The 26050-nt window shown below is 37.9% G+C and overlaps 1 protein-coding gene across 1 annotated transcript in view; it reads left to right on the forward strand.

Moving 5' to 3' along the window:
- The first annotated feature begins 1177 nt into the window (after window positions 1-1177).
- LOC139122672 (QRFP-like peptide receptor) overlaps window positions 1178-26050 on the forward strand; it is a 44885-nt gene continuing 20012 nt past the window's right edge. Inside the window, exons 1-2 of the mRNA XM_070688278.1 lie at window positions 1178-1890; window positions 15944-16345. Of these exons, the coding sequence (XP_070544379.1) occupies window positions 1471-1890; window positions 15944-16345 (822 nt within the window). The 5' untranslated portion in view covers window positions 1178-1470. The remainder of the gene's footprint in view (window positions 1891-15943; window positions 16346-26050) is intronic.

A 26050-nucleotide genomic window follows, 5' to 3' on the forward strand; every position in this document is an offset into this window, starting at 1 on the left:
CAACGCTATGTCTGGAATAATGAACTTTAAAATGACGACGATATCTTGGCCTTAAAATGGTTTCGTACAAAGTAGAATTATCGGTTCTTTTGTAAAACGAGACAAAATTATCAATCCTGACTTCAGATAAGTTCGTAGGTGGGTTAGCTGCCCAGCTAGACACCAAAAGAAGGAGAAGGGTCTTCTATTAGAGTATTGATGTATGAGGATACTAACCGGATCTAGGAAAAGGTTCACGAATAAGTAAACAAATAAATAATCATTCGAGACAAACATACAACCTCTCTGAAACTTATCATATTTGCGTATATTTTTTGTTGATGAAGTTGGTCCGAGCTCCGAAATAACTTCAAAATCAGTTATGACATAATGTGTGTCCTGGAAGATATCGCATGATCGTAGCTCCTGCATTTGTATAACGAGCAGATTAGATATCGTTATGCAAATCTAACCTAAAAGTCAGCAAGGTCTCAGAATCACAACTCCATTATTACTATGGCGCGACATAGGGCTGTATTCATCTTAACCCGGGCTCACCGAAAACAACGTCGTTCGATGCCAGCAAATTTCAACTGAAATGGTTATATATACTGTATATAACCTAGTTTGAAATGACGGAGCTCTATTCTAATAACTTTAACGAGAACTATTAAATGACCCTTCACTGACCACTTAACAAATACAGCCATCATTTTCTTCAAAAAATGCAAATTTAAACTTTAATGGCATGGTGAACGGAACGCCTCAGCCCCCTATTGGATGTTCTGTGACATTATTGATGAGGCGTAAGTGACTGGGACCTGTGAAACATGTAATATATGCGCTCGGTAAATTCGGTCTGCTCAACCCTTTGTACAGTGGACGCTCGCTCACACTAAGAAGGGGAATACTTGCGGTAGTTTTTATCGCCTCGTGTATACTTTGACTAAGGAATGTCTAATGAGCCATATAAACTTTTGAACCCCCTTTTTCTACCTTAGCAAGACCTAAGGCCCTAAATTGACCCAGTTGATCCATAATTTATGGAAAAGGAATAATTTTTACATCAGAATTCCGACTCCTATTTATAGAAAAAAATATTGCACAGTTGGTAGTTAGAAATATACATGGATACATCTAGATGACGTAGACAATCAGAGCCGAGTGCCAACCCCGGGCAGAATTTTCATTGAAAGATCGCCCAACGCTGCTAGCTCGCACGTTGCGCCGTGAAATCACGTGATCAGAAAATTAATATACTTTATAAAGCTACGCAAGAGTCTGATCGGAGTTGTTAGAAAGGCGGGGAACCCGTGTTTAGATGAGCATCGCGTCTGTAGTCGCTAAAGGTGAGTTCTCAAACACGCTGAGCAATTTCAGGCCAAGCTCCGTCGTTGGGTCAATATTCCTTTCCGTACTCGTCAGACCTCAGCCTTGATGTTTGCGATATGGTACACTGAGTGAGGCAATCTAGAAACTGCTCTTTCCACGATGGAGAATTCTTACAATTGGACCGCAGAAGAGCTCGCAATCCTCGAAGCTAAGATACGGGAGTACGTATCAATGCAGCCTTACCTAAGAGGAGAGAGTTCCATGGCTGAAGATGCTGCAGTGTATAATGAATCACTGGCGTCCAAAGAAGACTTCGAACTTTCACTGAACTGGAGAATAATACTGATTACTGCTTTCAGTTTAAACATCACACTGTCAATTGTCGGTAACGTCATCGTTCTGATAGTCTTAATGTTCAGTAAGCGACCTAAAACAGAACTGAACGTTTTTCTGATCAACCTAGCCCTGGCCGACCTCACAATGGCTATATTTTGCATGCCGTTCACGTTCACAACCATCATGTACGGTTACTGGATATTTAGCACCGGGATGTGCCCAACGGTTATCTTCATGCAGCAGGTAAGTGGCATGTTGTGACCTTTATTCGTGAAAACGTGTTGAATTTCTTCACCGATGGTGGAAGGTATATCAAATTCGCCTGAAAATGAACGATTTCAAGATTATGTCAAATAAATATGTTCATCGTCTGCTTACCATGGTGGACACAGTCTGTTACCTAGTGGTTCAAACGATTGAAAATCGCCTAATTCTGTGGAAGCTTTGACTTAGTTTACCAGGCATTGAGCTCATACAATCAGAAGAAGATAGTGGTCCGTAGCCACGATAAATTCGCTGAGAATAGTTTATTTTAGATTTAAAAACCCGCAGGTATGATTTGTGCAGTTGCATACACTATAGGTTCAGACTCATATTTTGTACGATCATGCTTTACGAAGGAACCTTTTAAATGGCACTGGTGTGAGCATTAATGGAAAACAACAAAACCTAATGGCTAAAATAATGTACAGTCAAACAATTCTCGCCAAAAACGTTGTAACAGTAATAAAGTCTGCTCGTATTCGCCCTACATGTACTGTACTATAACACAATCAATGATAGTTAAATATCAAACGCCTGGAAAATACTTATGGCTTTGGAGGAAAATGTAGATTAGAAGGGCTATATTCATTTGCTTGCGCCTTTATTTTATTTCAGTGTAACTTCGATGGCATTTTTTAAATAGTGAATAATCGGATGTTATTTAAACCCATTTTCATATGCCCATGCCCAAATTGCTCCATCCCCTTGATGTTTACCGTACGTTAATATATCAACCGTTAAATTCTACGGTAAACGTCGAGATATGCGCGATAAACGTCATCAGTTTTTCAATGTTTCCGAACTACATTTGCAACCTGAAGGTAAACAAAGTAAACGAACAAAATAGCTACCACTCTCCGCCTACGATGCGATGTTGTGAATATATATAAATTGAAGGGCTTTGAGGAATAAGATATTTGAGGTAGCGAAATGCGGGACTAATAAGTTGAATCTTGTGATGTTATCCTGTGGGTATTACATTGAAGTTCTTGTAATCGTTTGGATAAGCTATATCACAAATTGTACCGTTCATACAATATGAGCTACATCTGAAAATACAGGAAGTGAGCGCGTAGCGTGACGACGATGTTGCCTGCGTGATATCGTCGCCTCTCTCTGCTCCATGCGACGATAATACGCACTCGAATTCAAGAGATTTTTAATCATGGGAGAGCGTTTTAGATAGGTAACGATTGCAATACTATATTGTACCATGGCATAAAACTTTTATCTGTATGATATCGTTTCTCATGATGTAAGATGTGGAGGATTTGTCGCACGTGGTGTTGACTTCTGTGATAACGTCTTACAGATTTCGAATGACTGTTTACAGAAATATTTCCATATTTATCCGCATGGCAGGTAAAACCACCAAAAATTCAGCATTTTCCGATCATGTATATGATTCCGGGCATGGTATGCATAGGTATATGATAATAAAATCGGTTATCACCTATTCATGTGTGATATCAGCATGAGTGTCATTTGTACTGCGTTAGATCTCACGAGACGAAGTCGAGTGTCTGACGCGGTACAAAGGACACAAATGCTCGAATTAACACAAGGAACAGACGATGTTGGGTAATGACCGACTTATAATATATCCATTTATCATGTCTCTGGTGTTTACCGTAAAATATAACGGCCGATATTTTCAGTACGGCCGGAGAGTTGGGCGCTGTTATCGCCTTCTCAGTGTCGTCACGTATACTATTGTTGCATGTCAACTTCACAACTCATAGCTTTAATCTGTATTATATTTTCGCTCGTCATTAGTCAAACAGCGTTTCGTCGAGCAAGAACTCTCACAAACACATTCGTTAGCGAGACTGTACCATGCCAATCAAGCTGAGAGGAGCTGATTGGACGAAGCATTTTGTCTAATTGTCGTAAATACGTCTCTTCCATATGTCAGAATAGCTTTTCCAGACCTGAAAAGGTCACTTTAAGCCTGGCACCGAAAAATAACTATACGCCAGATGACGCAATATGGCCAGTTTGGTCCGTCAGAGCCACATGTTCACATTGCTTGGAGACAGTGGGTACAAGCATTGTGTTAGAAATCGTCTCGCTTGATCAGCTCTTTGCAATGTCTTCTATTGCACAAATCAATAACCTATTAAGATTCGATAAAACTTTTATTTCAACAGCTGCTGAAAATTAGGCTCTGATAAGCAACAAACATAAAGTGCATAAACTAAACTTTGCGCGAGGAGTTCACTTTGGGAATCTCCTTGCTAATTCCATGGAATATTGTATGTTGCAGCTACTAAGGTGACGAATCTTCATTTTGATGTAATTTTGGTGAAACAAGAAAAAAAACTATAGATATCTATTTATAGCAAAACGATTAATCCATACAAAAATAATGATAAATTAGGAGACCATCGTTTGCTGTGTGTTTGCTATTATAAAATAGCGTTAATACCTCGAGTACGAAATTGCACTGGAGATAGATAATCTACAGATACGTTGTTGAAAACTTTTAAAATGTTTAGTACCACAAATTTCTGATAAATGAGAACTGTGCCTTTATGAAAAGCACTACAACAATTCACTACTGTTAACAATTGCACTCCTAGCACAAAAAGATCATGAATAGTAAAACTTAGAACAACGGTTTGATATATTCTTGGAGGGCGAGTCTACATATAGCCAGTAAGTCAAAACAGTAAATTAAAGGTAGTTTTTTAGGTGAGGGATAATTGCATGAATACAATGCTATAGCAATTTTCAATACTGGAAAAAGGGGACTTCGACATGTGACATGTTTCGTTTTATGGAAACAGCATACTGTTAAGTCGGCTGATTTTGTTACCTGCAGGCCTAATGCGGTTGAAATATTATTTTGTGATAAAACAGGCCAAACTATTCACATTTCGCCATCTGTCAGACTTTAAATGTTATTAATAAGGGGTATTAAGGACTGCTGACATACGGTAAGTTCTGTTTTTGTATTAGCTTGATTTTTCAATGTGTAGGTAATACGGGGAAAGCGTTCCGTGTTGAAAAGGTACAGGGTTGATTTTGCTTGAATTCCTATGCCTCGGAAAGATTTTTTCTGCCAATCGAAATATCTTTATTTACAACTTCATTGTAAGGCCAAAAAATAAAATGTTTCTTGTCCTTGGGTAGGTTCAAAAAATGATGCCGTCATATGAATTTTTTTATTTTCTCTCTTTTTGAATTAAAAAATGGCCAACCCCCTTTTTGGGGGAATTCAAACATAGCCGCCATTAAGTAAAATTTTTGCCACTGAAAGAAAGAAACCTGAGGAACATTTCAGAACATTTATTGGACATATCAACTGATCTATAGAATGGGTTCGTTTGTAGATGTTATGTTTCTGCTAGTTTCATTTTCTCAATTTAATGTAGTGCAGATAGTATATTTTTATGATCTTTCTGTTTTCAAAACTAAAGAAAAAGTTGTGACCCACATGTTTTCACATGATGCGCGCGATGACGAGAAGCAAAACACTGTTTTTAGTCTAAAGTAGATGATAGAGTGATTTAAGTGGTCTTTTCTCAACAATATTTGAGAAGAACTAAACAAACTAACATATGCACAACAATTTGTTTTAACTTCCTTGTTATACAAAACTGCTATATATTCGCATAGGACATTTAGACCTAAAGCTCGCGTATGTCCATGATTCACTTAGTTGAATGAAGAATGCAATGTGATTGGTTACTCGATTGACTTTGTAACACAGACTGTCAGGCATTAAAGACAGAATATGCCTCGGGGACAGACATTGGACTCTCAAATTTTTACAATACTTTTCAGGTCTACCGCTTGTGGCTGGCTACTCATTTTAAAAATCTTGGAGTGAGAACAATATTCAACGTCTTAGCTTTTAGGAAATTGATAATTCTACTTTCATCCATGGAGTAAACACACTGATGGCGACCATTTTGAATTTCAAATATTGGTAAATGTTATAGGGAATACGACAATGAAAGCGAATGGTTGAAAGTTTAATTGAAGACACTTTAGTCAAAATTTAAGTATTTTGCTTTCAGGGTGCGTGCTACCTTAAATGAAGATGGTTGACTCAGCATTTCGTATTAATCACTAGTAATCTAGGGAGTCCATAGAGCCCGCCCTTGATCATAGGTGGCCCAGGGAATCTGTAGGAACTATACTAAACATTTAGTAACTCAGAGACGCTGCAGAAACTGTATTATAGAGTAACAGAATCGAAGAAACGATCTGAGAAGTTACTGTTGCTAGGGGGTGTTAATGAACTGACAGATCAACTATGAGGAGTATAATTAGTTCAATTTTACTCTGTCGGCATCATTCGAGGAATTGTGTAGCTACAAACTGATGACGTCACAATCACCGTATGCTAAACAGAGACGCCAAGTGAGAGCGATAGTGACCAAGTAATACAGTTGAAATATACAGAATAAATTTCTTTAAATCACTTTCAGAATCTCCGACTGCTTAGATTTTGCCGTCGGTGAAGCACAGCAGGGTCCAGGAATTGGGTTAGCTGACAACATCGTCAGAACAGAGCGAACGTAAAATCTGTTGATATGCAATGTTGTACTGGTCTGTGCTTTATTCTCATTATATATTGCCACGATTTTGTGGTCTATTTTTCTCACTTGTCAAAAATTGTTGTTCTGATCATCATTCCCAGTTGCAAAGACCAGTTTAAAATCATTACATTCACAAAACTTTCCCCAAATGATTTGTCGTCCCTTTCAGAACATAATGAATCTTTGACTTGAGGCTCATTTCTATAAGTGCATACACCTTCAACGTCATTAGTTTGTGGCTATCGTACTTCTTGAATATTGCCTTTCTGCTACCTTAAGTAACAGCTACCTCTGACTGCACTGTTATTAAACTTGGCAATGGAAAACCAGATAACTTTACGGCGTGGTATGACTTGCTCCTCTTGACCTAAGTAACTATTACGTTAATTTACTGAAGAGCAGGTAAATTTTCGTGTTCTGTGTGTGAAAGGAAGCAAGAACTGTATCCTTCAGAGAATTATTGAGATTTGTGAGCAATCAGCTGTAGATGACATTTCAACTTTGCATAGCTTTGGGAAATGCCTTTCGATGAAGTAAGAACAAAAGTCATTTTTTGAAAAAAAATACAAAAAGGAAGAAAGAGGTAAGTTAGTCTTCTCTCTGCTAGTTCGAGGTGAGCGTGTTAATTGCTCCTTGAAAACGCAATGTTGTCAAGAACAATCACTGAGAATAAAAGTTGAAAGGCTTTGTTAAAGGACAGCGCGATTACAGATTGTGGCATTCAGCAAAATTACTAACAAGTGATGTATTGGTGGATGGGAGATAATATCTGAAAAAAAATCATTTGTCAGAACGGCCAAATCGCTTTGAGCGATCCACAGAGTCTACATAATGCAGTACTTGAAGTACTGTTCTTTCGTAAAGACTTAGAGACTGTTCTTTCGTATAGACTTTGAGACGTTCGCTGAGGTAATGAGTGAAACAGTTCTGGGTAAGGTCTCTCCATCATATGATAAACTCCCATGGTGGGATGAGCTCCATATCATTCGTCTTACCATCTTCAAGCGGTGCAATCTAGAGATTTCTTTTGCAGAGCGGCCCACGCTGCATATCATGTTTCACTCCCATCGCTCGCTTCACCAGTAACCATCGCCTCCGGGAAATCCCAGGGGGTCTATCTCACCGAAACGTTTTTTGTAGATCGCCTTAAGCAATCTAGGAAAACTGCTCATCGCAGCAGTTACTCAACAATATTCAACCACTTCATGCGAAATACAATCATGCTTTTTTGCTGAAACGCTTACATGTAAACTTTGGTGAAGGTCACTAGAGCATAGTGTACTTCACCTTATCGCGTAAATTTGCAATTAAAATGTACAGATCAGAATTGTGTTCGGCCCGAAAATAAAATCTCTGAAATTATGCAGGTTCACAATTATCTTGGGAGGGAGTTAAAAATGAAAACAAAACCCAGGGGATTTAAAACAAATTTAGACTAACAAGTAAACCGTCACGCATTTTTATCAAGTAGATTTTTACGGTTTGGAGAATGCACATGCGCAAGTTTATAACTTGTCTGCCATTTGCGTAAAAAGAAAATCGATATAAACAATATCAATTTAATCCTATTTACGTCACTGAATTCGTAATGCTGCTATTTGTATGAGTGCAGTGTTCTTTTATTCGAAAACTGCCAAAACCATCAGTAAATTTTTACTGTAATCCCGTTGTTTTGCTTACCTAAGTTGTCCATAGCCTCGGCAAAAACAAATTTCATTTTCATGACATACATACACGCTGAGTAATATTCTGTATCCTTAACACAATATTTCGCTGGTAACGTTAACGGATTACAACAGCAAACTGTGAACATTAATATTATTTTTATAGTGGTATTACCACTTAAATTACCTTCTGGTCCAAGACTCACTCGTTGATGTTCGTCAAACTAAGGCTTAACGTATCCAGGTTATGGTCAACGCATAACGTAACTATAATACCGGTGTGAAAGGTATACAACACGCTTTTATTGATGAAGTCCGGGCATATTGTAAGTTTATCATGCGTGATGTGAATGTTTTCTCTGCAACAAAACTACTAAAACAGAAAGAAAACAACATATGATCTGATAGCGATACGATCAGGCGGCCTGCTTTGATAGTATCAAACAAAAAAATTGGCTACAAATCTCATCACTGCGATACAAATGACATAGAGATATTCAGAGACTGTATCTAATGCTCGAAGCAGAACAGATTTTGTATTCATTTATACAAAGTGTGATAATCCCTAATATTGCCATTTGTACAAGCACCATCTTGTATTTTCATTTAACAACGGAATCTTCCATCAGGCAAAATCACATAGATGTAAACACGCATTCAGATGTGATTCGTCGACCCATGATTCTCCGACCTTTGATGAATTTAACAACAACACAAACCGTTCATTAACAAAGCAAATTGTAAATTTTGACGGCGTACTCTCGATAAAGCGACATGATCATTTTGAGAATCTGATCTAGTAAAATTCAGACCTAGGGATTATGTAATATTGTCTTGAAAGGTACATTTTTCCAGAACTAATTTTATTACACATCCGCGGGGAAAGGAATTCTGTACTGAAGGTTTTCATCAACAAAAGCATCTACAGTTCAGGTCATTAGGCTTTCAGAAAATTTAAATCTACTTCATAGTGATTGGTAGTCATTTTAATATTCAATGATCTTTCGTTGATATCGACTTGAAATATTCAACATTATCTGATTTTAATAGATATCTAGGAAAATATAGAAGAACTTACTCTGAAGTCGTCAAGCTCTAGCGATTGTTAAATTTCGACCCGTATTTCTTTTGTAAAGGCTAAAGACTCCGTTACATGTGACTCTTGATGCATTTTCTATTATTTTTACTCTGTAGGTTAAACACAACTTTTCAAGCTCTTTTCCTAATATTAGGTCTAATGTTAAGTGTTTAACTCGTCAAAATAGCCTGTATTTGTATCTGTGTAATGTCTGTGTTACTGTAGACAACTGAAAATATGTTCGGAATAGATTGTTGTTTGTGAACAATTACACTGCTTGTTAAACACGATGCTGGTGTTCGCGAGGCTATTGTATTTCAGCACTTTGCGAGGACGAAAATTGTACTTATTTCCTGGAGCAAAAGTAGTGAAAATAATATGAAAAGTTACAACTGATGTCCATTTAAAAACAAATTTAAAAATGTAATGATGAAGCGTCGATCAGGTGACGTTGTTTAAGAGAAACATCGATCTTACACGCCCTAAAATCTATAGCCAGTTCGATATCGGACCAAGTCACTATACGCATGCTCAATTCTTAATCTCGTGATTTCCCAACTACATACCATGATAGTACCCTGTTACAAGAAGGGCTGTTTGCAGCGCAGAAACTTTCTGCAGGTTCAACTAAAACGAATTTTACATATAACAGTAAAAAAGAGAGAGATAGCGCTTAGGGGACAGATATTCGGAGTCTCAAATTTTTACAATTGTTTTCTGATCCACTACTTGCGTTGGCTCAATTTTGAATCCCTTGATGTTAATGAAATTTTCATTATCTTATTATTTTTCTCATATAGTTAGCACAAGGTTGGCGGCCATTTTGACTTGTAAATATCGGTTACTTTAGGGTAATTTGTTTCTTTGGTAAAGAAATTTGCAATGTGTCCCCTGAATTTAAGTTTTGATTTTGAAAGAGAATGGTTGAAAGTTTCTTCGAGGAAAGTCTGAACAAAATTTTAAGTCTTTCAATGTCAAGGCGCATACTTCCTTTAGTTATTTAAAACGACAGGAAAGCTAATAAATGATTTACTTATACCAGAGGTAACGTCACCTAGCATGGCCTCCTCTGACATCGACGAGGAAAAGGAACATCATTTCGTTTGAGCACAGATAAGAACCTAGGTTTCAAAGAAGATTACTTGTATGACGTTTATTGGATTAGTCCATCTTTCTATCGCAAAAAGGATAACAACATTACAAATCTATGGTAGTACATGCTATGCACAATGTTTCCACAACCCTCTATAATAAAATGTTCCTAGTCTCAAAGGTTACTCCAAATAACACGTTGTTTTCCCGCCGTGCAGCTATTAAGATGATTATCTGCTACGCGTGGTTCCTAAAAGTCAGGTTGCAAGCCAGGTCGGTCGGCGAATTCATGAATGGACTACAGTCGATCTAAAGTCGACAGATTATAGTGTGAATGTTTGGACAGTAACAGGAGAAAACTTATTGTTGTATCATGTTTAGCTCAGAAACGCTTCCATGACTGCGAGAATTCATTCTGAGCGAATTTTATCACGAACAGCGTGCTGTCGGAGACGTGATGCTAATCTTCAAAGAGCACATGAGTAAACGTCTACTTTCATCAGAAATGTTATTTTCAGTAAAGTTTCAATATGGCTGATATTTGAGCGAGAACACATCGAGGGTGGTGTTCTGACGCGGATAATTTAGACAATTTAACAATTACATTAGCAGTCATATATTGTGTAGCATTTTATCTCATCTTGCATCTCAGATGAAATCTCAGATACACTGGGCATGACAGCGAGTGCAGAATGTGAGCTTTGGTTATTTTGTATCAATCAGCGTGTTGCATACATTCTGAAGCCGACAGACGTTGTTTGAAACTTTTACAGTTGCGTCAGATGCGCAACGTACAATACAGCCATCATTTTGTTCGTAACACCTTATTACATCTCAGAGTTATGTTCTGTAAAATTTATGAAATTGTTAGTTCAACGCGATATCCATGCCAGCAATAATGCCCTATGGTTTAATCTACATTGTCATCAGATGAATCCTATTCACGTCACTGAAATTGTAATGCTCTGATTTGAATGAGTGCAGTGGTGTTTTTTACTTCTAAAACTTCCAAAGCCAGTATTGCGTTTCTACTGTAATCCCTTTGTTTTGCTTACCAAAGTTGTCCGTAGTCTCGGCAAAAACAAAAATTATATAATTGATATGGCGTCAACATGCTTACACACTGTTTTCTGTTCTGTATCCTCAACGCAATAGTTCGCCAGTAACAGATTACTTCAGCCAATCGTGACTATCATTCTTATAGTGACATTGCCATTCAATTACTTTCCGGGCCACCACTTACTCGCTTATGTTCGTTAAAGGCTTACAATACTTGGGTTTTGGTCACCGCATAAAGTTACTGTATTACTGATGTCAACACCATCCAAGCAACACGCTTTTATTGATGAAGTCAGAACACATTGTAAGTTTATCATGCGTGCTGCGAATTTTTCTCTGCACCAAAACGACTAAAATGGGAAGAAAACAACATATGATGTGATAATGATACGATCAGGCGGCCTACTTTGATGGTATCAAACTAAAATCTGGCTACAAATCTCATCACTACGATACAAATGACACATGTGACACAGAGATATTCAGAGACTGTATCTAATGCTCGAAGCAGAACAGATTTTGTATTCGTTTACAAAAAGTGTGATAATCCCTAATATTGCCATTTGTACAAGTGCCATCTTGTGTTTTGATTTATCCATGAACCTTCCATCAGGCAAAATCATACTAAACACGCATTTAAATGTGATCCATCGGCCTTTGATATCAAGGGATTGGACAGACATTACAGGGGGTGGGCCGGTGTTTTTTTAGGATGGTCGCTTTTTTTTTGCGCAAGCATTTTGAAGGGTCATGAAATTTCACGAATGCCTTAGGGGGAGGTTCAACGTTTTTTGTCCAACTATCGCAATATAAGAAGGCAAAATATGGCCGATACAGTGCTTCTCCAAAAAAATCAAATCATAATACATTGGAATCAATTAGGCAAACTATTAACAATTTCCCCTACAAAAAAAGTTATATCTGTACATTTACATATGTTTGATAATTTATGTAAATGTACTTTGCTTGAAGTAGGAGGTAAAAAGTACGTGTTTACACGAAATTTGATTTCTGGATTCCATAAAAAATGTTGATTCACTATACATGGTAGAGCATGAGAAAACTGTGAACACTTTTTTCCAATGTAAAACTATCAATATCTGTGCATTTATAAAAGTTTGAAAGTTTGATAATTGATATAGATGTACTTGGTAAGAATAGGGTGGTTAAAAGTACATATGGGTGTTCAAGAAATTTACATTTCGAATTCATCAAAAATGTCGATTCGCTATACATGTAAGGCTATGAGAAACTATGAATATTTTTTCCAAGATAAAACTAGCTAAATCTGTACATTTATAGACGTTTGATTATTGATATTAATGTACTTGATGAGACTAGTTGCTTTCAAATACATGTGTGTGCAAGAAATTTGAATTGAAATTTCACCGTAATGTTGATTCACTATATATGGTAGTCTAGGAGGAAACTATGAATATTTTTTCCAATACAAAACTAGCTAAAGTTGTATATTTATAGACACTTGATAATTGATATTATGTACTTGATTAGACTAGGGTGCTTTAAAAGTGCATGTGTGTGAGAAATTTGATTTAGGAAATTTTATAGAAATGTTGATTCACTATACATTGTAGTCTATGAGGAAACTATAAATATTTTTTTTTACAAAATTAGATATAGCTGCGCTTTTATAAATGTTTGACAATTGATATAAATGTACGTGATGAGAATGGATTGTTTGAAAAAACAGATGTGAACAACCAACATGATATTGGAATTTCATTCAAGTGATTATTTGTAAAGGTTAAAAAAGTATTTGTTTAAGTTCAAAGGTCAAATGAGAAATGTCAATTAAGATAGTATTGATACGGACTGTGACACGCTGGGGGAATCACTGTTTTTTGCGCATGAAAAAAAGTTGGGTAGGGTAAATCTTTTTCGAGCAAATACTTTTGAAGGGTCACTATTTTTCATGCAGCGTCACTTTGTAAAACACCGGCCCTCCCCCCCTGTAATTTCTGTCCAGTCCCTAAATTTTAATTGAAATGCGAAAGATATTTTTTGGCATAATACTTAACTTTGATGATTACCGTTATAACTTATTACTGTTCAAACGCTTGTTCCAAAGTTACGGAAGCGCTGTCATTGAAGACCCAAACCAGAAATATTTCATGTAGCCGTTGAATCTAAGCACCACAACAGACCGTTCATTAATAAAGCAGATTGTAAATTGAAGGGTGTACTCTCGAGAAAATGACATGATCATTTTGAAAATCTTACCTCGTAAAATTCAGACGAATTGATAATGCAATGTTGTCTGATCATCCAAAACACGGTTTATATCACACCCGCAGGAAAAGGAATTATGAATTAAAAGGTTTAATCAACAAAAATAGGAATCTGCAGTTTAGGTCATAAGGGTTTCAGAAAATTTAATATACTTCATATTGGGTTGGTAATCATTTTAATTTTCAACTATCTCTCGTTAACATCGACGTGAAAACTTTACACTATCTCATTTTAGCAGACTTCTTTTGAGATTTGGAAGGACGCACGGTGAAGTTCAAGTCGTGACGCTCACACAATTTAGATCACCTCGTATTTCTTTTGTAAAGGCTTAAGATGTGACTTTTGATTCATTTTCAACGATTTTCACTCTGTAGGTAAAACACAATTTTTCCGGTTCTTTTCCGAAAATTAGGATCTAATGTTTAAGTGTTTAACTTGTGAAATATCCTGTATTTGTATATGTGTATAAATTGTAGACAACTGATACGTCTAGATTGGAATTATTTGTGATTCACAATAACATTGCATGTTCAAAACACGTTGCTGGTGCTCGCAAGGCTAATTGTATTTCAGCATTCTTTGCAAATTCTTTGCTGCGTTCAGCGAAGAAAATGCATTTTCAATAGTTCAATTAAAACGATTTTTACTGTTGAGAAACATCGCGCCCCGGGACAGATCTTCGACTCTCAAATTTTCACAATACTTTTCTGATCTATCGCTTTTGAGGACTCAATTTGAAGCTTCTGCTGTAAATTAAATCTTCATTGTCTTATTTTTGTGAAGAATGGAAATTTGAATTGTTCTCAGATTGTTAACACAGGGCTGGCGGCCATTTTGAGCACAGATAAGAACCAAGGTTTCAAATGATATTACTTAGATAAGACAGCCATGTATGATGTTTATTGGCATGGATTAGTCCATCTTTCTATCGCAAAAGGGTAACAGCGTTACTGTTCTGCTGTAGTACGTGCTGTGCACAATGTTTCCATAGCCTTCTGTAATAAATTGTTCCTATTGTTCAAGGTTACCCAAATAACAAGTTCTTTTCCTGCTGTGCAGCTACTAAGAACATTACCTGCTACGCGCTATCCTTCTTGCCAAGTCACCAGCATGGCTGGTCGGCGTATTTGTGAATCGGCGGGCAACAATCGATTTACAGCCGAAAGACTATAGTGTGAATATTTAGACAGTAAGAGGCAAAAACTTGTTTTTCAATGAATTATTTTTAGTCATGGTTAACGCTGCCATTACAGCGAGAATCCATACTGAGCGACTTCTGTTAAGATCAACTTCAAAGAGTACATCAGTAAAAGTCTACTTTCATCGACACACCATCTTGTGTAAAATTTCATCAGATATGTTATTTTTCGGTGAAGGTCTATTGTTTGGCTGGCATTGGAGAGAGAAAACATCGAGGGTAAATTGTCTGACGGTAATAATTTGACAATTAAATCAGCAGTCATATTTTGTGTGGAATCTTACCTCATCATGCATCTCAGACGAAATCCCAGAAACATTGAGCATGACAATGTAGAATGTGAGTTTTGCGAGGTTGCTTATTTTGTATCAATCAGCGTGTTGCATTACATTCTGAAGCCGACAGGCGTGATTTGAAACTTTGACAATTACGTCATGTGCGCCAATTACAAGACAACAATTATTTTGCGCACAGCACCTAAGACTTATCAGAAGATATAAATTTATTCCTGTAAAATTTATGCAATTATTAGTTCAGTACGATATCCGTGCTAACAAAAACACACTATGGTTTCTTTATGAGTAAGTGAGCTGCCTCGGTTGCCAAGCCGACGGCCATAATATCAGTGATCACATTTTACCATTTCCCGCTCTCTCAGAGTCGACAGATCCGTGTGCACGAAGGCGAGAATTCTATGAGGAATAACAGATGTCACGATCGGAAATGACAAAGGGCGATGCCAAAAGATCAAAATAGGATATTCTGGAACGTAGAAAATGGCATATGAAATAAATGGTCCACTTTCAACACAAAAAGCCATGAGGAACAGAATACCCATTGTCTTTAAAGGTATACTGTCACCTGTTCCAATTTTGCCACAGTTACCGTGGAAAGAGAAAATCTAATCAATCACAGATTTTATGTGGGTGGCCGCTTCTTAAAACAGCGCCCTCACATGGGCATTTTGTATATCAAGGAACGCCCCTTTGACCATATATGGGCATATCTAGATTACAGGTGACTGTATACCTTTAAAGGGAACTATATCGATCCGCGGCTATAATTTAAAATTTTGACAAACACGGTATGTATCGATGATCATATTTATTGTAGTTTTTTTGTTCTTCATTTTCAATTTCAGGTATCAGTAATGGTCAGCGTGTACACCTTGACTGCGATCGGCATCGATCGTTATTATGCGGTGTTGTACCCTCTGAAAGTGAGGGTGACAACAAACCGATCAAAGATATTGTTTGGTTTGATATGGCTTGTATCAGTTCTCCTTGCTATTGTCCAGACCGTCTTCGCGCGGGCACGCAAAGTCTACTACGGTGAAAAGATGTGGTACTTCTGCACCGAGTGGTGGCCTTACGACTCAGCAGCGATAGTGTATGAGATATTTATGATCTTGCTGACGTACATCATCCCCGTGATAACGTTGATGTTCTGCTATATTGGAATTGGTAGACGGCTCTGGAGACGGAACTTGCCCGGTAACGCTGATAGGCAGAGAGATAACACATGCTCTGCATCGAAGAAAAAGGTAAGAGTCCTCTCGATCGAACTTGTATCAAGCAGTGTTGCGAGACGTAACTAAGGGACAGGCAGAAATAACAGGGGGCGGTGTTTTTTTAACGACCCTGCACGAAAAAATGGCGACTCTTTAAAAAGCGTTTGCTTGAAACATAGTGACCCTCCCCGATTTCCTTTGCAAAAACAATTGACCCTTTCCCTGTGTGTCACAGTCCATATCAATAATACCTTTATTGGTTTATAATTTCTCATTTGACCTTTGACTTTTCAAAGAATACTTTAACCTATTACCTTTACAAATAATGCAAGGTTAAATTGCTTGGATGAAAAAAGAGATCGCATTTCATAATGAGTAATGCTAGCAACTACTTGAAGTACAATAGGCTATCTAAAGGGACAATAGTTGTTTTACTAACTTTCATTTTGGCTTGTAATTGTTCAGACAGGAGTATTATTGTTTGACAAGAAATTTATTACAGCTTTAAAGTCAAATATTAATGCACAGATATAGCAAGTTTAAGGGGGACTGTTAATAGTTTACTAGTTTACCACTGGACTCCCGTATTAAATGAACTGACATTTTTGGTGAAATTTAAATTTCCATATAATAATTGTTGTCCATATCTACACTTTCAATTACCCTATTCTAATCAAATACATTTTTACATCTTTCTCTTCTCTTCTCTTCTCTCTCTTCTCTCTCTCTCTCCCTTCCCCCTGTAATTTCTGCTTATTTCCTTACAAATGGGTATGTATTAACTAATAAAAGCAGCCTTTTCACCTGTTCATAAAACAAACCATTTTAAACGTCTCTATTCAGTGTTATACCTATTCTGTCTTAACTTTTGATCTTACATATTGTTAATAGACAATTCACCGACGATGGTGGGTATGTGCTACAGGATTGCCAAATAAACATCAATAATGCTGACTAATTTTGGAACGCCATAAAACAGCGATTTAAGGTTTATTCATATGATATGAGCAACAAGTGATATCGGGTGATTATCAATTTATCATACAGAAATGGCAGGAATTTAGACGAGAGACCCAATGTTCATTTTTGGGGTTTGTTCAAACTATGTGAAAATATTGTGTAAGACCTTTATTGGTAACAATATACGTACGACGTAGCAATGGCAGTAACACAATGCACATCGCGTGTATTCAGTTTCTTGCCGTCCATACCCAGGGGATAAAAACATTTAACGAGACAGACCGATTGGTTGGCCAATCATATTACAATATTTCTTCATTTAGCTGTATCTTTTTGCATTTTCTTCAATTTGATGGTTGAAATATCAGATAAAATTAAATATGTAAAAAAGGATATGGCCCCATATATATATAGAGCTATGTGAGCGGTCTGAAATCACCAAAGTGCGCCTGCAAACTGCGCCGGCGCATTTCAAACTGCGCCCCCATTTTGCGCCGGTATATTGCGCCGCCCAAACTGCGCCCTTACTCTGCGCCATTGCGAAGTTAAATGTCAAGCACGGTATTAATAGTCTATTTTGGTTTAGTCAGGCGATTTCAAAGAAACATTCATGTTTTTCGTGGGAAATATGGTGAAATGTGTCACTAAAATGCGGAGGATGGGAGTAATTTTTTTCCGACACGTATGTGAAGTATGTAATAACATCACCCGAGAGGGAAGGTAACTCCGAGCCAGTCGAGTGTCATTTGCATCTTAAATCGACCTTTGAATCTGTTTGTAGTTTCTACCCGAACCTTGACGGTAAATACTTTCAAAGTAAAAAAAGACGCTAAATTTTACTCTCAAACTATTCGATGGCCAAATATCTCTGCCATTATAAGTTTCGTAGGGTTACTCTATACTCAGTATATGGCGAGAGTGTCCTAGCTGTCTCAGTGTCCCATCGGAACCTCGTGGACCGTAATTCTTGCTCTAATTCTGCGACCTTTGAATCGTCCAATAATTGCTACTTCCAATTCATGACGACCCCAAATGATAAGGAATGCGACTGATTCTGAGACTCTCAGTTCATAGAAGAGTCAAAGTGCGATCACGTTTGCGACTGAACTTGAGACTCCCATTTCGCTTTGTGATGTACATTTGCGAGTGAATTTGAGACCGGGTCTGAGACTCTCATTTAACGTGCAAACAGCAAATGCGACCGTCCTTACGACTGACTTCCTGACGTAAGGTATAAAGGGTACCGGAAATCGACAAGTGCGAGGCTAAAGTTACGAGAGCGAATGTGAGGGCTTGAAGTGTACGTGCTCACTTTGAAAGTGCGAGCGATAGTGAGAATGTGAAGTGAACTCGGACTGTACATAGTTAGTGCTTGTCAGCATTTATTTCATCACTTTGGTCGAATGAAAACTTACGATCAAAGTCATTGCTGAAAACAGCGATACGATCTCCATGGAAGTACAGTGCTGTGTATCATGAGCGAACAGCTGAGTGAATTCATCATTGGAGTCCCCGATGGAAAGTATTGCAACACTCTTATTTCCAAACACCAAGAAGTTGATATATTCGTCTAAATAAAAATATGAATGAGACATTCATCTTTACATAATGGAGAATAGAATATTATATCTGACTACGAAGAACTTTATTTACCAGGTTTAAAAATCAGCGAGAGATTGATCGGGCTGGGACGTACGATTCACAGACTGATTCAAAGTGCTGGTCAAAGTGAAAGGGAACGCCGTGAACACTCAATCCCGATGGGTATTTATATAGTTATGTCAAAAACGGGAGTCACAACCGTGATTGGATTATTCAGAGTCAATTAACCTTGAAACGGACCAAACGATAGCACACAATTACATACAATCTAGGTCTAGCGTCCTGTGACACTATGGCGGGTTTCCGAGTCCCTGTCGCGGTTTGGAAAACGACCTGCTGACAGCTGATGACAAAACACGCTCATACTTTTGATCATAGACCCTGGAGCGATGTTTTGATGGATTTCTAGCTTCCTTACCCTATAAACAACTTGAAACTAAAATGAAAGACGAAAAAAGATCCGTGAACGGACGAGAGTTTCCTGTAGAAACTTCAGATATTTACTGAGGCGGATCATCGATTTTTTTACATCCATGGGCGGATCATGGCAGTGAAATTTACCTCAATGGATGGATCAATCGGAGCACCGAGAATATTGCATTTCCCGTTTGATTTCCAAAACATCATCGTGGAGTTTCTAACAGAAAGGAAAAAAAATTGAAACGACAACTGATATCGTGTCATTTAAATACGGGCTTTTAATCGTTCATTCATTTTAGTTACTATCGTCGTGCCGTTTTAGAAGATTTGTGAGGACCTAAACGACATCATGTGTTGGTCCATTGCCATGGAATCCTATGCCAACGAAAGGTGGTGACTTTTTTCAAAGTTGAATAAAATTCCTTTTTGGTTGTGTTAGTCAATTAATCGAAATATTTTTGTTCCCAATTGATCATAAACCCTCGATTCTCCGTCTATGATTCGATATTCACTGACTCATTCTTTCTCTTCTTTGTCGATCGATGAAAGTAATTTAATCTTCAATACTCTTTGACAGATGTAACATCTTCACCTATATATTGTCATTAGTTTCTAACCAACGTACAAAAAAATTGGCCCGTTTGCCAAAGCACATGGGTCTATGATTGCGTGAACGGCCGTACTCTATGCATTGGAAAGATATTCATGTTGCAGTCTGCCCGAAAACAAAACCCGAGGATGTTTAGGCGATAACAAAGGCGATGACTCAGTTGCATAAAACAAAACTAAACTTTTCGGACATCATATTTTTATCTTGGCGTCGATTCGATGTGCAACCATACGCTGATCGCCCATATTCTCCATAAACAGATAAAGCTAGTCATAACACTTCTGCGACAAATCCGTGGTGTTTCTCCCCGTGAACGTCCTTGAACCCGTAGCCGCGACCATTGTTTTTTGATGTGTTCCGTGCTTGATGATCGGTAGAATTAATGTATCAAAATTTGAAGACACATGTGACTAAATCCTGTGATTGTTAGACAATTGATGGTGTGTAGGGGCGAGACGGAAAGAAACAATCCAAGGACCAAGCTAGGGAGCATCATGCATTGCATGCTTTCTAACAAAGAGCTGCGTGTTTCCATATCTATATACCATACAAAATCCGGCTTTGACCAATGTTCCTGTCCTGTTTCGGAGGATAACTTTCGAGCTGCGTACCGATGTTGAGGTTCAGATATCCGAATATCTTTCGTGTTCGAAAGGCTTATTGATTTACAGTGAATACAACTTTTGTATAATTAGTTTACGTGTACATAACCCAGCGCACGGGGAAAAGCCAAATACTTACCAATACCAGGTTGGAAAATTTCAGCGAGTCGCTCTCATCAGAGGTCGAGGAAAATAAATATGTCGGTATCGTTGCTCCGCCATGTTTATTGTTGTTTGTGCGACTAGTTTGAAAGTCATAGACTTTCTATAGGTGAAATTCATATTGCCATTCAATATTTTACACACGAAGTCACCTGTCACCTCCATTCGGAAGCAAAAACGTTTACACAGAATGTTTTTATAGTGAAAACTAGCTCCAGGCCGTGACATGTCTCTAGTCACGAAGAAACTTCGTAAATCAAAATCGACATCAACATTGAGCGGTGATCGTGAACCGTAAATAAATGTCGGCAAAATAAAACATCAAATGGCTAAACTTTGGGGGAGAGAGAGAGGGAGAGAGAGAGAGAGAGAGAGAGAGAGAGAGAGAGAGAGAGAGAGAGAGAGAGAGAGAGGGGGGGGTTTCTGCAGTCGCGAACTGATCATGGTCTTTAGGATGGATAAATGCAGGGTCGGTTTACACATTTGCGCTGCACAGATATCGAAAATGTACAGATACTTTCCCGAAATTTGACTTATTTTATAACATGAGTAGAACAAAACCAAAATTATTGACGTTACTCTTCGGATGTTTGACTTGCAAGTTTGCTAAAGTTAGATTACATGTATACTTACAGAAAATGGACGCCGTAGTCTTCTGTTCAAAAAATATATGTTCTTCAACACCACGTTTCTTATGATCGGTGATGTCACATTTTATTATTTTTATAAATATAAATTAATGCACCGATTTCAAACCGTAATTATTTTTTCTTGTCGAATTGAGAGAGTTTTTAGTAGTTCTGTAGACAAAACGATCGGAAACAGCAGAGTATCTTGGCAATGGCACGACATCTACGCTATCGTTTAGCTGCAATAATTGTACAGTTGCAGCCAGAGCCCCGGGTAAGCCGAATTCGGAACGTAATAACGCCAGTTGCAGCGGCGTCGTGGATTGACTGTACCTTTGTCATTTCTGTTGAAGTACACCTATTATTGCTACAAGAATTGTGGGCTTCATGAAACGTTGTTTCTCTGTACATGTATAGGCCTACTGGTCTTGCCGTTATATTCAGTGTCGTATAATCTGTTGTTTGCATGTCAACACATTGGCCTGTGTACAACCTCCTGTGCACACTAATCGTGACCGTAATTTACACAGACATAAACATTCGATCCCGTCCGTGGATGTCAAAGGTGAACGGGATTAACTTGATCCCGGGTATCAAGTCCCTGGCCTTTATGGAGATGCAAAATTCACAAATTTTGACTGCTGCTGAGGCCAAGCCACGATACCGCCAAGTGAGTGTAATCCGTCCCATACAAACATAACATGGTCTCGTACCTCCGAGACTCCGTGAAAACATGTCATATCATTTTTCGAGCTGCATTTTTTAGGGCAATATCTACAGTCTGCACTGCCAAAGCGTCCTGCTACGCAAGTGCGACTACTCGATGTTGTGACACTCGGAAGTGTTTTGGCGCAGAGTAGGCCTAAGGGCGCAGTTTGGGCGGCGCAATATACCGGCGCAAAATGGGGGCGCAGTTTGAAATGCGCCGGCGCAGATTGCCGGCGCACTTTGGTGATTTCAGACCGCTTACATACCTGCATGTTGATGTCTATCAAGTTCGATTCTATGGAAAGTGCCAACTTCGTTATTCGCAACGGCCTTGGTCACAATGTAAAAGTAAGCGCACACTGCCATTGGACTTCACGGTGATTCGCAATACCTCGATTTGTCGCTACAACATGTCCCAAAAAATCACAAGGATTTCAGAGGAACAAGCAAAAGATTACGATACATAGTCAAATATTCTCGTAGGCTATAATAGTATTTCCCGCCGAAAGTTCTCCCCTGCTTTCCATTTGTTACGTCATCAATGGTGTGTGCAGTGTGGCAAATTGCAATTGCAGTCGCTATTTTACTGCTATTTGGCGGATAGATATCCAATAAGCGAGCTGGTTCCGTCATTTAACTAATAATGTAAATCACATTCTCGTTCTTACACAGACTAATACTGTCACAAAGGTAGAATATGCCTCGAAAGTGAAAGATTTTTGCTCAACCTTTCCACAACGAAACTGTCAACCATATCCTTACCTAATCAAGAATAGCGATCAGGAGTAACCAAGCATTTCAATGCTCTAGCATTTCAATACTTATTTTATTTATTGATTCAATCCATCATCCAATAGGCGAACGCCAAATTACAGGATGACGTACTCATAACCCCTACTCAATAGAGCGATGAGGAGTAAAGTGCCTTTCTCAAGGGCACAACACCGTGCTATAGTCTCGAACTCACCATACTCCGACAGTGAGTCCATGACTCTGGACTAACAGGGCCACTAACTCATCATCAACTGATATTGAGACCGGTACCCTAACCACTGCCCCATGATGCCTCCCTGATATTTGAAATTCAAAATGGCCTCCATCCATGTGTTAACCGTATGGGGAACATGTCACTTTCGGTTTTAGAAAAACTAAGACGGTGAAAATATTTCCTTGTCCAAGAGCTTTAAAATGAGCCACAACAGGTGGTAGATCAGAAAAGAGTTGTAAAATGGAAAAGTCCCAATATCTCTCCCGAGGAACTTTCTACTCTAATATCAATACTTTACATGTATATTGGTGTTGCATAGAGCATAAGCTTACTCTAAAGTGGGAGCCGCCACCCGTGTCTATATGAAGGGAGGAGACAATATTGTACAGGACATAGGGCATGACATGCAGGTTAGATAAAAAAGGTTCTTTACCTTGGATATCCATCATCCCTTTTCCCCCCTGGTGGGTCTAATTGGCATACAACAAACCATTACAGCAAGAGGAAGGTACTATGAGATACAACACCAAATATCAATCAACATTACTTCCCTTTTTCTTTCTTTCGAGTCCATTTTGAGTCCATTTTGTTACTCAAGGCAGGAATGCAACTTAAATCTTTATTCAATAAGTATCGTGTAATCACTCGGTGCTTCATGGTTCCCAGTAAATAAAAAGTACTGGGTAGATTTGACGTGTAGGCCAATGTACACAAATGAACCTTTATTAGAATGTTTACCGCTGATGATATTAAGGTTGACTCGATCACCTTTTGACATTCAAAATCAAAAGACCTGAATAATAATGCTAATGATGGCGCCTTATGGTAGTGCAATACTACGATACGGAAATATAAGGTCAGGCTTCATGGCTGTTCGCTATTTTCACAACGCTTTCTTATTTGTGTTCGCTGATACTTATTTGATAGACTGTTTGTTTGTTTGTTTGTGTAGTTGTTATGCTGTCACCTTTGTGTATAATAATATTGTTACGTTTATGTTAAGAACAAATGAACAAGTTAAATTTGTTGATTTTTTTTTTTGCATTAATTAATTTAAAGGGACAATTCGCAAATTCTTGCTGTTTTGTCTTTTTTGTATCGAGAAAACTCGGAATACCTACCGAAAATCAGTCTTTAATTCAATCAACCATGAATGATAATAAGATGAGTTGACCTATTTTCACTGAATGCAAATGTTTGTAATTATCTAGAACACCTGCCAGTTTAATGATAGATAATCTTGAAACGGTTAAATACATTGAACATTTAAGCTCACTCGTTTAAAGCTCTGTAAGTGGCTAATGTTCATGTATTTCCATGATTCTTGTTTTATTTGTTAAAGGTAGAACGCGCCTCAGGGACAGATATTGAGACTCGAATTTCCACAATTCTTTTCTGATATACATCTTATGAGGGCTTATTTTAAAGCTCTTGGAGTAAGAAAAACTTTCACCGTCTTAGTTTTTCAAAAATCCAACATTTCATTTTCCCAAAAGAGTAAAGAAAGGGATAATGGCCATTTTGAATTTCAAATATCGCAAAATGTTGTGCAATTCTTTTAGCTAATTCCAAACTTTGCACGCTAACCCCTGATTCTTATCGTTGATTTAGTGAGAAAATGGTCGAAAATTTCATTTAGGAAAGTTTGAGCAAAAGTTTATGTCTTTCACTTTCGCAATATTGTCTATGGGCCATTCGATAAGCGTGACGATTGTTGGTTTCCACAGTGCGAATCTCCCCGTACATCTTTATGCTATTATTTATCTTGATTTATTCGTTTTTGCAACTCTTCAAAAGGAACATTATATTCCTGAAGCTGCTGACCTTTATAAGAAAATGAAGTTCAAGGACGGAGAACAATATAAATTGATAAAGAAGTTCTTCAAAGCGATGGCGAGCCATTAAATATTTCTATAGAACAAAGGACATCATGAATAAACTCGGACTACAAATCACTGATGGTGTTTTGGAACTCGATGGTACGATGTTTTGGTAAATGCTTGGGGAGCAAAGTCACCTGACAGTATCGTTTTTTGAATTCCTAAAACAGTCGTCCTGGTGATGATCTCCATTCTTTGCTAACTGATGGTTGCTCACAAACATGTTTCCATCGTTACCATATTGTGTAACCATCGAGAACCAACGTTGATCAGTTAGATTTGTTTGTACTTGAATTTCAGTGTTAAATATTTCTCACTGAATAATGGGTAGATTTATAAATTAATTCGAAATACCTAATGGAGTTAGATCTATTGGAGTCGCTTTTTTAATTTGATAGAAGAGAAGATACGGTTCTTTCCAACTACAATCAGGACACTAATGAATAATTGATGAATTAAATTATTTTTTAACATATTTTAATCCAGAGCAAATTAATAATATGATGGTCAACTGAATATTAATGGTATATTTCTAAATAGAGCCAGAAATTAGGTTAACACACTTCAGTACCTACTTTGCCTGCATGTGGGGCTCAAGGTAGGTCTTCTTGATTGCTGTTTCGCATCTTTGAAAAAAAACCGTTGCCTAAAATAATTAAGCAATGACCCCCCTCCGCCCGCCGCGAGTTGGGTGCAGCTTATTGAGTCGTGCGACGAGTGCAATTTATGAAATAAATTTTACCGAAATCGAATGTTTACCCTCCTTCTTTGATAGTTATTGCTATCCTATGTACCTTACACGTTTTTTCTTGCATTTTAAAGTTGTTTACTCCATAGCTTGAGCACCAAGAAAGGGAGAATGCAGATTTTGAAATCGGGCGAAAATTCAGAGCACCGATCATCGTAAACAGTGGGTATACGTTGCATGCATACTATGACGGTGCAAATAAAGCAGGCGACGAAAAGTGATGACTTCAGAATAGCTAAAGGCGTGCGAAATGTTCCAGTCCGTTTATACGAAGAAAACTCACTTTGAAAAGACTACTCTGCTTTTTAAATAATCCCTCACATTTTTATTCAGATACTTTTTCCTGGCACAGAATTTTCACTATTATCTAAACGTCCTAAGATTTTATATATTAACCTTTTATGCCAGCTGATGGCCCAGTTTTAGCAT

The sequence above is a fragment of the Ptychodera flava genome, chromosome 22, assembly GCF_041260155.1.
Source record: "Ptychodera flava strain L36383 chromosome 22, AS_Pfla_20210202, whole genome shotgun sequence".
In the NCBI taxonomy this organism is placed as follows: Eukaryota; Metazoa; Hemichordata; class Enteropneusta; family Ptychoderidae; genus Ptychodera; species Ptychodera flava.